The sequence below is a fragment of the Lepisosteus platostomus genome, chromosome 6, assembly GCF_059453375.1.
Source record: "Lepisosteus platostomus isolate fLepPlt1 chromosome 6, fLepPlt1.hap1, whole genome shotgun sequence".
Taxonomy (NCBI): Eukaryota; Metazoa; Chordata; class Actinopteri; order Semionotiformes; family Lepisosteidae; genus Lepisosteus; species Lepisosteus platostomus.
The window spans coordinates 9,997,809-10,011,338 of record NC_142616.1 but is presented as its reverse complement, the minus strand read 5'-3'; the positions used below and the strand labels follow the sequence as shown (position 1 = coordinate 10,011,338).

At 45.7% G+C, this 13,530-nt stretch overlaps 2 protein-coding genes across 6 annotated transcripts in view; one reads left to right on the top strand and one right to left on the bottom strand.

Moving 5' to 3' along the window:
* LOC148660099 (protein mono-ADP-ribosyltransferase PARP14-like) overlaps nt 1–13,530 on the top strand; it is a 197,362-nt gene that overhangs the window by 23,405 nt on the left and 160,427 nt on the right. The gene's annotated exons all lie outside the window — the stretch shown is intronic.
* LOC148660107 (telomerase protein component 1-like) overlaps nt 1–13,530 on the bottom strand; it is a 56,945-nt gene that overhangs the window by 21,032 nt on the left and 22,383 nt on the right. For all 5 annotated transcript variants that reach the window (XM_088634129.1, XM_088634132.1, XM_088634131.1 and 2 more), the window contains 16 exons: nt 12,574–12,720; nt 10,881–11,057; nt 10,459–10,579; nt 10,174–10,295; nt 9,622–9,735; nt 9,179–9,296; nt 7,639–7,824; nt 7,087–7,271; nt 6,785–6,935; nt 5,984–6,163; nt 5,225–5,317; nt 4,303–4,435; nt 3,619–3,778; nt 3,388–3,521; nt 2,735–2,823; nt 1,878–1,992 (listed from right to left, as the gene is read on the bottom strand). In XM_088634129.1, coding sequence (XP_088490255.1) covers nt 1,878–1,992; nt 2,735–2,823; nt 3,388–3,521; nt 3,619–3,778; nt 4,303–4,435; nt 5,225–5,317; nt 5,984–6,163; nt 6,785–6,935; nt 7,087–7,271; nt 7,639–7,824; nt 9,179–9,296; nt 9,622–9,735; nt 10,174–10,295; nt 10,459–10,579; nt 10,881–11,057; nt 12,574–12,720 — 2,225 coding nt within the window. The remainder of the gene's footprint in view (nt 1–1,877; nt 1,993–2,734; nt 2,824–3,387; nt 3,522–3,618; nt 3,779–4,302; nt 4,436–5,224; nt 5,318–5,983; nt 6,164–6,784; nt 6,936–7,086; nt 7,272–7,638; nt 7,825–9,178; nt 9,297–9,621; nt 9,736–10,173; nt 10,296–10,458; nt 10,580–10,880; nt 11,058–12,573; nt 12,721–13,530) is intronic.

Genomic DNA, 13,530 nt, shown 5'->3' with positions numbered 1-13,530 from the left:
AGTCATAGGCATGATCATTTGGAGGGATAATTTAGGAGATTTTAATATGACAAACTATGGGGGTTGCCATAACACGACTTTAACCTGCAAAACATTACATATCTACAGGAGCGAGGCTTAGAGCCCACGAGTTTCACAGGCTCTTATGCTCCTAAATATAACAGAAGCCATACACCACCATACCTGACTCTAAATAAGGAACGTGAGGGAAACATATGTTTTCAGCACACTAATGGTCTGCACTTGGTTGGATGGAGTCGTTGCAACCTTACCATCTCTGCAAATATATCCACCTCTACCTTCCAAATTCCAGGATGGGATCGGCACACCCCACAATTCGGTATAAGTTTCTTATTTTCAGAGGCATGGGGAGCGCCAAACAAAACATATTTCATTTGTGGAAAACGAGCCTACCCATGGTTGCCAGCCCAGTGGTCTGGCTCATGTTATTTAGGATATGTGGTTCCTCATATCCGTGTTCAAACCCACACCCCCTTCGGACCTAACCACAGACCACAAAGAAAATTGGCTGATTGGGAATATTATTTAGGTATAATATTTCCACAAGCCGGCATGAACTTTCTGAGTCGAGAGTTAATTCAAATGGCTTCGACTTTAGAAGAATTAGCAAATTCTACCTCATCTAGTCTGAAGGCTGTTAATGATGAGATGGTAGCCCTCAGAACAGTGGCCATGCAGAACCGACTAGCTTTAGATTATGTACTGGCGGCCCAAGGAGGAACTTGTGCAGTAATTGGCACTGAATGCTGCACATATATTCCTGATAATTCTGAGCACATCTCAGATCTGGCCCAACACATTTACAATGAGGGACAGAAATATCAGGACTATTATACTGAAAATTGGGGAATTGGGCCTTGGGTAAAGTCTGTGTTTGGGGCCTGGGGTGGAACCTTTTTATAGTGTTTATCTGTAGGAGTAGTATTGTTTATATGTATAATTGTAATCATCACGTGCACAAAAACATGTATCACATCTTGCCATAACCGTGGAACGTACAATGTCATGGCAATACATACCTGTTCGCCAAGAAAGGAAAGATCTGCCCTGACATTGTATGTATAAAAATAGGCTACACTGACGTATGCCATATTTTATAAGGGGGGAATGAAGAAAGATGTGAAGACGGGGGTTTGAATTTAATCTTTTCTGTAGGGGGTTTAGACTTCCAAGTCACAAGCAGGGGTTTATGGCAGGAAAGGGGGTTAACTGATAAGGATTGCAGATGCCAGCTAGGAACCCCCCTGGGTGTAATGTTAAAACTGACCATTTGCCCAGAACATCGTAAACTGGCCAAATACCATGAACCCCCCTCTTTACCATCATACCGAGTGACGTCAGAAACAGAGAAGAAAACAATATATAACCCAAAAGTTTGTAACAGTACGTTGAACAATACTTCGGTTTTGTTGTTTCTTGCGAGAAACAAGACTTCGGCTTTATTGTTCCTTGCATGCAATAAACTCATCTGTTTCACTTCATCTCGGGATCAAGAACCTTGTTTCTTCTGTTACAACAGTACTAAAGTTCTGATCACAGACGAAAACTTGAACAAAAGCAACATTAAAGTCCCAGTAAAAGTCTCTGATTCATTCCAACCATTTCTAAACGTTGAGTTAAGGTACTTATGTATTTGAACAGTTTAGAACCATAAACTGTATAACATATATTACAAGAAGAACTGACCCACTTTTGGATGCAAGTGGGAAAAAGCATAAAAAAATGGGCCGTGCTTCCCCTTCTGCCAAGGGGAAGCGTAGCCCACCTCCTCCTCCGCCGCAGTACAGCGGGAAGCGAGAGAAAGAGGAAGAGGAAGAAAACGGCCACGCAGTTCAGAAAAGAGATGCCATACTGACCGTACAAGCTGTACGCCTCCAGGAGACGGGACAGGAGTCCCAGCCGCACGTGGGCGTGAAGGAAGTGGAAGCTGGAGAGCAGGGAGCACAGGATGTCCGGCCGACCGGCGCTCACCTGGGAGAGAGGGACAGAAAAGGGAAGAGTTACGCTACCGGCCTACAGCCCAACCACCAGCCCCACCTTAAAACACAATGTGATCAATAAGCGATCAAGGAACACAATGACAAATTCAAGGATCTATGAGGATCAGAATCCTTTATTTTAGGTGGAGGTTTGTAGGTTGGATGTTAACAAATGAACCAAAATATGTTAACACCCGTATACAGGATTTGTCTGTAGTAAATGCTCATAACTGAAATATGTATTATGATGTTGTAAGATGCACTGAACAAACAATGTGGACTATATATCCAAACACTGCTTGTTTTTTATATTATTTTATAGTGTATTTCTATAATATTAGTTCATTATTACATTGTCAAAATGCATTTTGGTCCTTTTTACCGCTAAACGTATTCCTAATACTCAACACTTCTGACAGAGTCGATCCAGCTCGACCTCTTCGGGAGGGACAGTCAAGCACACTCCACTGGAGACAACTGGGAACTAAGAGGAAGCTCATTTGAACCTGAGAACAGCAGACGCTTCTGTTCACAGAGGGTAAGACGGACACTCCGGCTGTTCTCAGGACATGGCGGGATGAGGTTCTCGGATCACTAGCAGCTAAACGAGCCAGACGGGTCAAACGCCCCCCCACCCCCCCAACTTGCCATCTGATGTTCTTTACTGGGTGTCTTCCAACTGAAACCTAAAGGGGTCTGACCTCCTGAACGAAGGTTTTGTGAAACGTGCGTACCAGGTGGAAAGGGAGGTGAACAATGGACTCCGCGTCGCAGTTCACAAAGGTATCTCTGCCGTTGGGGTCCGACAGCACCCACAGGTGACCTTCGAGACAGACAGAAAGAGAACACCGTCATAACCGGCAGGACCAGATCGTCACCGCCATTTCGGACATCTTCATTTTGACTTCCTTTTGCCCCGTGAGCCCTCCACCCTTACTTCCATTTGGCTCATTTGGCCTGGAGCGCATACTGTACATGCGAGCGAGGGACCCCTTCATATTAGCCTGGTCCCAAGGGTCTGTGTGCACAGAAACTCACAAAGGCAACAAGACGCAAGACCAGGGGCTTGACGTTCTGCCTTCTGGGGGCCAAGAACAGCAAACACAAAGCCAGCACTCAACATCCCACCAATCGCACCTATACACGTCTTTTAAATAAGAAAAAAATACTTTTTTACACCCAAGCGAGAATGTGTCATTCCTAAATCCTTCACTATTATCAATTCTCTTTTAGTGTGGAAGTTCAAGAAACTTCCACAGTCAGTGCCACTATCTACACTGTCAGTGTGGGAAGTGCACCTTGACTCTTTTATGACCTTCTGGAAGAAGAGAAGACCTCAGTTATGCGCACGTTGCTACTATCTCATCTGCAGAAGGGAGCACTGTACCTGCCAGGACAAGATGGGCTCTCCTCATTGCATCTTGGTTCTGCAGGTACAGCTGCTCAAAAGCTGACCTTACGTCGCTTTTGGTAAGGCAGAGGTAAGAGTCCGGGCCTTGGGAACTGGGCTGGCCAAGCATGCTGGAACAAAGGAAGTGCTTGTTAAGCCACATCGAGGGACAGAAAGGTGAAGCAGCCGCAGCGAAAAGTGACAACCCCCACCCCCCAACCTCCTTACTTTTGCAATGTCCAGACTAGCTGGGTGAAGGTTGCCATGGGAACGAGGTTCCTGGGATTCCTTGACAACTGCATCACTTCCTGCCAGGTTGGGTCCTCACACTCCTCAGCCAGTGTCTTACAGGTGCACAGAATGACATACAGATCCCGTTCTCTCAAACCTGAATCGGGAAATTACCCGCGTTACCTGCAGACACAGCACTGCTCAGAAGCCTGTCTCAATATCCACCCATCAGCCGTTTGTTCTTTAGTCCTCCATCGCCCAAGAAGAGGAAATGGCTTTTCATTTAATGAGTGTACTCTTCAGATGGCAAGGAACCACGCGTCAGAGCGTGACAGTAAGAGTCACGGTGGGTGAGGGTGTGAGGCAGACACTGCATGTCAGTGTAAGTCTCTGCGTGTATCAGTCAGAGCAGCAGTCTGTACTGTGTCTTGGACTGTGGGAGAAAACTGGAACACTAGGAGGAAAACCACATGAACATGGAACCTACACAAACTCCACACAGATAGCACCCCAGGAATTGAACCCAGGGCCACTGCTCCACAGTGCCCCCCATCAGTGTACGTCTCAGTGGGTTAATCAATAGCTGTCAATGCACCAGTCTGTACAACAATGGCTGCCTAGTACTTTCTACGTTGAGACTGCACACTTTCATCCCGTGTACAAGCCTCACTGTTCCCTTACCGTTTCGGCTGACCGTCAGAGCGCCCAGCGCCCGGGAGAGCTCCTCTGTGCCATGGTGGAGCTGCAGTCGTGACAGAGAGTGCTGAACGAGCTCACCGAGAGATGGGGGCAGGGTCTGCAGGGCCTCCTTCATCTGAAACCACCACCATCATCATAACCTCCACTGCCACACAAGCTCCCAGATCACCCATACATTCATGCAGGCACGACCTTACCGCAATCCATCTTTTTCTGAAGCTTGTTCCCTTTTATCCTGCTCAGTTGCCAAAAAGGAAGCTAATTTGTATTTTCTCTACTTAACGGGACCAAAGGCTGTTACCAGTGTACCATGGCCTCTTCTTCTCTCTTATATATCCCTTATGATCCCCAAGAATCCTTGAAGTGTGATTTACAGGGGAATTTTAGGCATTTTCCACTATAATAGAGCAGTGGGTTCCATAGTTCATGAGTGTGTGGACACTTATGCAGTTTCCGCACTTTAGATACTATAGTACACTCACTAAATCTGTAATGACTCAACAAATCGCTCTGGTTGTCTGTGTAGTCCTGTATGCTTGAGTGTGGAGCTCAGTGAGATGGCTGGTGCAGACAGACACAAACACACTCACACCAGGGCCATTTTTTCCAGAAGCCAATTACCCTACCAGTGTGTCTTTGGACTGTGGGTTTAAACCAGAGCACTCACAGGAAACCCACACCGACATGAGGAGACCACACAAACTCCACTCAGATAAACCCCCATCTATGGAATTTAAACCCAGTGCTGCAAGACAGCAATGCTAACCAGTGTGCCACTATGTGCTGCCTATGGCTGATTTCACATTTTTCTTTTTTCATGGACATCCCTCAGTATCGCCGCTGACCACCAGGGGTCAGTGGACCAACATTTGGACACCCACTGCTCTAGTGGACAGGCTCTCACCTTCTCAAAGACTGCAAAGGCTCTCAGCTCCTCACAAGCCAGGCTCAGGTAAAGGGGACTGACAGAGCCTTTCTTCATCAGGAGAGTCTGCAGCTGCAACGCACATCAAACCCAGTTCAACCTCAAAAAAGTCATTTTGTGGGCCAGAGACTGGAAAGTACAGCATCTAGTAACTTACAACAAACTTCGACAGAACAAGCGATCCTGTTTTAAAAGTCTCCCACTGGCTGTCCGTTTCATTTCAGGAGAAGATTTCAAAATAATATTGCTGTATTTTGAAAATTGCCAACGGTGTATCTGCATCATATTCAACTGGGGACATCCACAGATTCTACAGACATATCTACACTTTGACAAGCTCTTTCTTCTATTTCTGAATGGAAAAAGAAGTAAGGATTTTAGGAGCTTTAATTTGAGAAGTTCACTGCCTCAGATACTTGTCTTTACTCCCAGAAGCCCTTGGCTCTGCATTAAAACACATCTTCACCTTTCTGAAACAACTGCAAATCTTTTCACCTAAAACTACGTGGGAATTTATGTCAAAATTAAAACAACAAGTATTTTCTTAAATTCATTTAAAGATTACTAACTAAATGCTATGGCTGGCTGGTGAATTGTGACGTCCCCTGGAATGGCTCTGTTGTTTGTTAGCAGAAAGCTGGATCATAGCACAGCACCCACAGATAGTGCCAGGAAAGCTGGGCGCTAAGGAGTGCTACTGAGCCCAGAGGTTTTATCATTTTATGTTGTTTCTGCTACCTGGTTGTTGAAGGCAGAGTCGCTCAGTTTCTTCCCATACATGGCCAGCCCTTTCTGGACAATCTCCTTCCTGTCCGGCAGGCTAAGTGGTCCCAAGGGAAAAGGCATAGCTGATTTCTTCTTGGCCAAGGTCTGCTGGAGGGCTGAATTGGAGGTGACACTCACCACCAGGGTCACACCCTGCAAGTGGATGAGAATGAACTGGAGTTGACTGAAGAAGTCGAAGCGTAGCACAGTACAATCTAGTCATATTGTTTCATTTGATGCATTTACTCAATCAGAACAACAGGCCATCACGCAGAAAGAACTGCAGGTTAGTGGTGTACTAGCATTGCGGCAGAGATCTGCAGCATGATAATGAAGATCAGTACAGCTGTGTTGCATCACAGTACGGCATCAATCAATAACAGTACCAAAGAGCAATTCAGGGCCTCTACACACTGGAGTTCTTGATTTGCTATTGAGTAAGTCTGGTTCAGTTAGAGAGTGAACATCAAAGTTCAGCTGCCAGTAATCTCCAACTGAACCAAAACTAAGATCACCCATTTTGCATTTTGATCCATTTCTGGACTCAAGGGCTCCTGCATGACCTCCTGGCATAAGTTTGCATTCAGATGCTTCCTACCTTTCAGTGAGAAAATGATTTGCCATGATAAAATTACCAAGAAGACTTATGCATGCCTTCTCTGCTGCATAAGCGCCATGTGTAATACATACAGCACAGCTAAAAACCTCAAACAAATTAATTAATCCAAGGGTCCCGCCTGCTTCCTTCATACAGTTCCGTCCCTTCCCTCATACCTGGGGGAGATGCTGTGGGATCCAGTCGGAGACCAGCTGGCCTTGAGCATTCTGCAGCCGGTCAGCATCGTCAATCAAGATGGCCAATGGCTTGTTGGGCCGGTTGCCACTGATGGCGTCGAGCTGCGAGTAGAAATCCGACAGCAGTTCCCTGAAAGAGAGATCATTTCCAAACAGCTGGATTTAATCCAAGACTGAAAAGCCTCTCTTATGTGGAGAGGTCAGAAAGAACACAATCGCTTTTGCAGAAAAGAGTTCGGGCTGCACACAGACTTCCTCCGAGGGATTTTTGGCCACCCTACCTATAGGTTGAGGGAAGCTCCACCTCCTTTCCCAGCCTCTGCTTCAGCCATTGGATAAGGCAACGCAAGAGCTGTTCCACTCTGTCGGCTGATTGGCTGGCACTAGCAAAGTAGGAAATGACATCAAAGGATGGAGTTTTCTGGGGTTTGTCGGATGTTTTCTTCAGCTCATTTGCCAGAGCAGCCTGTGGAAGTCAAGAGAGACAATATCAGTTCTGTAAATATCAGATGTTTGTGAACAGTCCCAACTTTGCAACAACTCATTTATATTATTTCCATCACTGGCAATGGACTGCTAGCAATGATAAAATGTTCCCATAAAAAGCATACCACTAAACATGGATGATACAACAAGCTGACACTGGGAACTAAGAGATTTCAAATTTCCTAAATAATAAAAAAATCTATATTCAGAAGGAGGAAGGGTAATCATGTTAAACAGGATGCAAAACCACCTGAGAAAATATTTTTGAAATGGGAGTGAAGAGGAGAGGATGATGTAGCCAATGACTAGAACATTTTTAGCAGGTGAGTCATTTATTAATTAATTACCATGAACACAGTCTTCCCTTCTCCAGGTTCCGCGGGGATGAACACCAGGCCACCCTTCTGCATCACGCGGATTTTGGCTGCTGCCGTGGCGACCAGCTTCTTTCTCCCGTGACAGAGTCGCTGCTGGGCTTCCTGGTAGACTTCCTGTGCCGTGACCTCAGACGACTCCTCTGAATCGTCATCTTTCTATGTGGAAAACCCAAAAATGAAGACAAAGGGCTCTCAGCTTGACTTCTAGAGGTTTCCCACAAGAACGGGATTCGGAAGCACTGCTCTAGACTAGGGGAGGCCAACTCCAGTCCTCAAGAGACACTATCCAGAAAGTTCTACAGCTCTCTAACAGGACCAGGAATGAGAATTACAGCTCTAGACCAGGAGAACTCAACTCCTGTCCTCAAGAGACACTATCCAGAAAGTTCTACAGCTCTCTAACAGGACCAGGATTGAGAATTACAGCTCTAGACCAGGAGAACTCAACTCCTGTCCTCAAGAGACACTATCCAGAAAGTTCTACAGGTCTCTACCAGGACCAAGATTGAGAGTTACAGCTCTAGACCAGGAGAACCCAGCTCCAGTCCTCAAGAGATACTAACCAGAAGGTTCTACAGATCTCTACCAGGACCAGTACTGAGAACCACAGCTCTAGACCAGGAGAACCCAGCTCCAATGCTCAAGAGACACTATCCAGAAGGTTCTACAGATCTCTACTGGGATTGAGAATCACTGCTCTAGACCAGAGGAATCCATTTCCAGTCCTCAAGAGGCACAGTCCAGCAGGATTGATGGGTCTCTTTAAACCTCCTTCTTCTTAAGAACAAGGAAAGCCATCAAAGTGTTCAATTAAATACACAATGGCTTCAACTAGTAATTACGGGCTCAGGTGGAAGCAAATCCAGAAACTTTCTGGTCCTCTAGGGCTGATGTTGTTTAGCCCTGGATTACAGGAAGAGGATAAAGCTGACCCGAGTCCAGTCCATCTCATTTCATCTCAGTCCTCGAGGGGGAGTTGTGTCCACAGGTGTTCTTGGTCTCCTGAAATCAGCAGAACCTCCGGCTGTTAAAATCGGTCCAATTAAGACAATAATGGGATGATTTAGGCAGTTTACAGCTGAGCAGGAATGAAATCCTGCAGGCACAGTGCCCCCTCCAGGACCTATGTTGGACACCTTCAGCGCCAAACCTAGAAAGCACAGTGATGAGCTAAGCTAACAAAGTTAAGATAACTAGGAAAGAACTGCTCTGAGCTGTAGTGTTGCATGTCTTTTAGACCACTAAGATCCTGTACCAAACAAAAGATAAATATACAAATTTTGTTACAGTTTGACTCTTCCTGTCACAAGTCACAAATCTCAGTAATTAAAAAAAGACATTCAGTCTAAAACAGAACTTGAGTTACATCAACGTGCTGCATCGCCATATAATACTCAGTTTCAGACAGACTTCGGTTTGGAACTTTTACCTCCAGGGAATGTTACACATGTAGAAAAACTTGCATAAAACATCAGCTTTGCAAACATGACTGGACAGAAGTGTCACCAACTTGCACAAACTGCTCCAACAGCGCCCCCCAGAGGTCTTCCAGAACCGCTTTCCCAAACGTCTCCAGGCCCTTCGCAAATGGCTTCCCATCGGCAACACCTCCCCACTCTGCAGGATAGCTAGAGATCGACACAGGTAAAACGGGAATGTGATGAAGATATCTACAGTCTATTTCAAACTCAACTATATTTCTCTGAACTCTTGTCCTGTAGGATTAGCTTGCTGAGGTGTTGCTAAATATTTTGTTTACTGAAACAATATATGAAACGAAAAGGTTGAGGTGACTTTCTGTACAATAGATTACAGCTAAATATACCTTGGAACCAAAAAAAAGTCTATTATTTCCTGTTGAAGCTGGTGTGTTCATAACTTTTGTACTTCAGTACATTGTGGATATATAAAAGAACAAGCACAATCTTACAAAATACAGAAAAAAGAACCTACTCCCTCGTAGTTTTCGCTCCACTTTGCAGCACTCGGCACTTCAGGTCTTCCATTTTAGACTTGGCGTCTCCTGACTCTGCAGCAAAATCTGCCCTCCAGGACACAGGCACAGACCTGCTCAGTTGCACACAGAGACACAGATCAGTGTCCATCAACAACCCCAAATATCACCTCTCTGCATACCCACATTTTTTCTCCTTTTCTCTCCTGTCCATAATGGTGTCCTTATCATCTCTCTTTCTGCTTCATCAAACTATTGATCTCCCTTTCACGGTCTTGTGCTCTATTAATGTAATTCCTTCCTCCACTGCCTCACTTTATTTGCCTCAGCATCACCCTCTTTCTTCCTCTTTTTTAATTTGATCCTGCTGTCTTTAGCTTTTATCTGTGCCTGACCAATCTGCTTCTCTGTACCCGACCAATTCCTTGTCCCACGCCCCACCAGTTTGTTTCTCTGTGCCCCACCAGTTCCTTGCCCTACACCTGACCAGTTTGTTTCACTGTGCCCGACCAGTTCCCTGCCCCGCGCCCCACCAGTTCCTTGCTCCCTACCTGATCAGTTCTGGTGTTCGCAGGTAGAAGAACGTGCGGTCCTTGGCAGAGTCTGGGTGCAGGGACTCAAACTGACGGATCTCAAGTTCCGTCACTGACAAGCCGGGGGGGACAGTCTTGAGCTGAGAAGAGCACAGACATACACACGCCGAGACACTGGCTAATCAGTAACGCCCAGAGACAGAATGACCAGTGGCGAAAATATAAAAGTATGATCTTCAGACCTTGTCAATTTTAGCGCTTAGGAACAAGGTGGGAAGTGTTCCATCTGGAGGGAGGTCTTACCCAGTCAAACTGAGGCTGGTCTGAAATGGAGATCTCTGTGGGAACCAGTCCATACCTCTCTCCCAAAATCCCCACGAACAGCTGGCTGCGGCACACCTCCGACAGACACATCTCCACCATCCTGACAGACCAGGAAGAAGCAGAGTAAAAAAATAAGAGGGAGAAGGAAAAAGGACCAAAAAGAGCAAAGAAGGGCTAGCTGTGATATCTTTCTTACCTGTGCCTTATTCCACCCTCTCTAGTTTCTGTATTGCATTATCTCTGCTCCTTCTCCCCAATTTATAAGCGCTTCCTTCATCCCAGTACTTCTCCTTAACCTTCAGTTCTCTCCTATTCTCTCTCATCCTTGGTTGCCTATCCCAAATCCTCTCCCCCCCTGAGCTCTCGATCTCACTCACTCACACACACACACACACACACACCTTTGCCTGCTGGACTCTTCCTCCGTCACTCCCCAGCGCAGTTCCACCTCCTGCACAGAGAGGCAGTACAGGGCAGCGCGTCGCCGCAGCTCGGGGAAGATCAGGCGCACCAGGACGTCTCTCTCCCCGTGCATGTCTCGGAAGGTGGAGGATATGAAGACCCGCACATTGCGCCACCTAGGGGAGCAATGATGCAAGAAAGAGGGGTGGCCTATTACAGATTGCCTGAAAACAGCATATCTTACAACGGGAAGCTGCAATGTCCCTCGGGCCTGAATTTGTAAATAAGACAAAGAGGCAAAGTGACCTTCCTTAGCTTCTTGCATTTCATATGTGTTTGCATGACAGTAAACCTTTAATTAACCCAGTAAGTCAATATCTCATTTGAAACTGAAGAGGACTCTTTCAAGCAGCAGGCACATTAACAGCAGCAGTGCGTGCGAGAGATCTTCCTCACCCTTCCCAGTATACCCTGGTACAGACTAGAGTAGTTGTGGCCCATTCTGAGCCCTGCCAGTTGTACGGACCACCTTCAAACGCTCTACTGAAAGAACACACCAACAACCTACAGCTTTCAAAGATCACAGCCAGCCATCCCTAACTTCACAGAAGCACGAAACTTAATAAACTGATTACAAAATGCATCTGTTCCACATCTGTCCAGAGTGATGATTTAATGAAGACCTGCAAGAGTTTTTTTGCTTTGGCCCTACAGGAGCAGGAGTGGCCTCAAACAGAGCCCTCATCCTTTGATAATGAAGTAAATCACGATTTATTCCCTTGATTGTTCTGTTTTCATGGGGTCGTCTGAAGTCAATGGCTCTGTGTCTTGTATCAAGAAAGCTGCTTGGATTTGAATTGAGAGCAATATTTACGACGGACAAACTGGCCAGAGGCAAAACTACTGTATGTTGACCATACACTGTACAAAGTCCAAAATGGCAGACAGACATTTTGCCGTACTCTACCAGGTTAAGAGACTGACTTCGCTTTAATAACATAGTGGAGCTGTCCCATGTTCCACTTTGTCTACATCCATAGCAGACAGGAGCTGTCCAATGTTCCAGTGGTGCTAAACTGCATCACATATCCAATCCCATGAAAGACTGATTGTGCCACTTGAGTGTTGCTACAACATTGTTTAAAGGAGCTGTCCCGCTCCAAAAGGTGCCGAAGACTTCAGAGCAGGTGTTCATTATGAGACAACTCTTTTCTGTCTCATCTGCTCTTGTTCATTTGCCAATTACGTGCTGCCTGCAGTTACAAAACGCATTTAGTTTACACATTCTGGTACACTGCATGACATTTTTACACCCACGTAAGGAAAACATGGCATAATGATGAACAACGAGTCATAAAGCAAATCAGAGCGAGTGCTTGCTTTCTTGACCATTTCTGCAGACACCGACGATAACTGTCCTGCATTTCTGAGGGTGATGTGACAGACCTGGCTGAAATCCTTTGATTACTTATGCAAACTTTTTTTAATGAAGTTCACATTAAGTTCATAATTCACAGGATGTGGTAATGATCAATCCTACAGGTTAGTTCACCTGGGCTTTTCATCTTTATTCAGTGACTTATCTCAGGTTGTATGAAAATAGGAAGACGCATACAGCAGGCAGAGGCTTGGACTGCCTAGGTCTTTAGGAAGCTTTTAATTTATAATAGAAATACATGCGATGCGCTGTACCTTACTGCTGGAGTGGGTAGCAACGGGCAGATATCGGTGACTCTTGCCATCTGCTCTTTGGCACCATCTTCTGGAGGGATGCGGTATAGCCTGTCAATTTGCTCCACATGATCCAGCAGCCTGGAAGACCCTCTTTCAGCGATGAACCTGCAACACGTAAAAGCAGACTGAATGAGCCAGAGGAAATTAAGACGACCATCTCACGTCTCATTTGTTTTGAGGGGTTTGCTGTTTTTTTTTTTTAGAAGAACCAGCAGCTCCATTTCAATTGGTAATCACTGGATGTCTAAATGTACACTCCCGCCACCCTTTGGGTCAAGGTGCGCCTCCTATTTCTACCTTCGTCCTCTGATTTGCGATTCACTGCTGATTCTGTAGAAACCCACTGAGTTGGCTTTGTCAGTGCCTTTAAGGATTTTGAATATTTGAACCAGGTTCCTTCATAGTCTTCACTTTTCAAGACTAATGTTTTTCAATGGTTTTCACCCGTCATGGATCATTCAAGCACAGGACTGCTCCCGGTACCTCTTATCTAGAAATATTTTCCCATTGCATTGTCTAGGCAGTGACGGCAAATGTTTACGCGATCATCAAATTCGAAATAATAAAATGGATACCATTTTTACGGACACCTCTTACCAAAGCTTCATGACGTGATAAGGGTTAATCTGGCTTGTAAAAGGCATTTATGCACACAGAGGGTCGTGGGAGCTTTCTTTCTGACTTCTGTTCCACTTGCCAGTTAAGTGACAGTGCCTGCTCCTATCTGAATGACATACAGGCAAGGAAATATAAGGCAGCATAAAGCACTGATTAAGAGCAGAGGTTCACTAACCTTCCCCACCTTTTCTATGGGAAACGCATGACAAAGTGAAGGACGTGCCATCGCAAGAAGCACAGCTGTAAGCCACAGAAAGGTGTTGGCCACCTATGGGCACGGAGGCCAGCAGAACGATG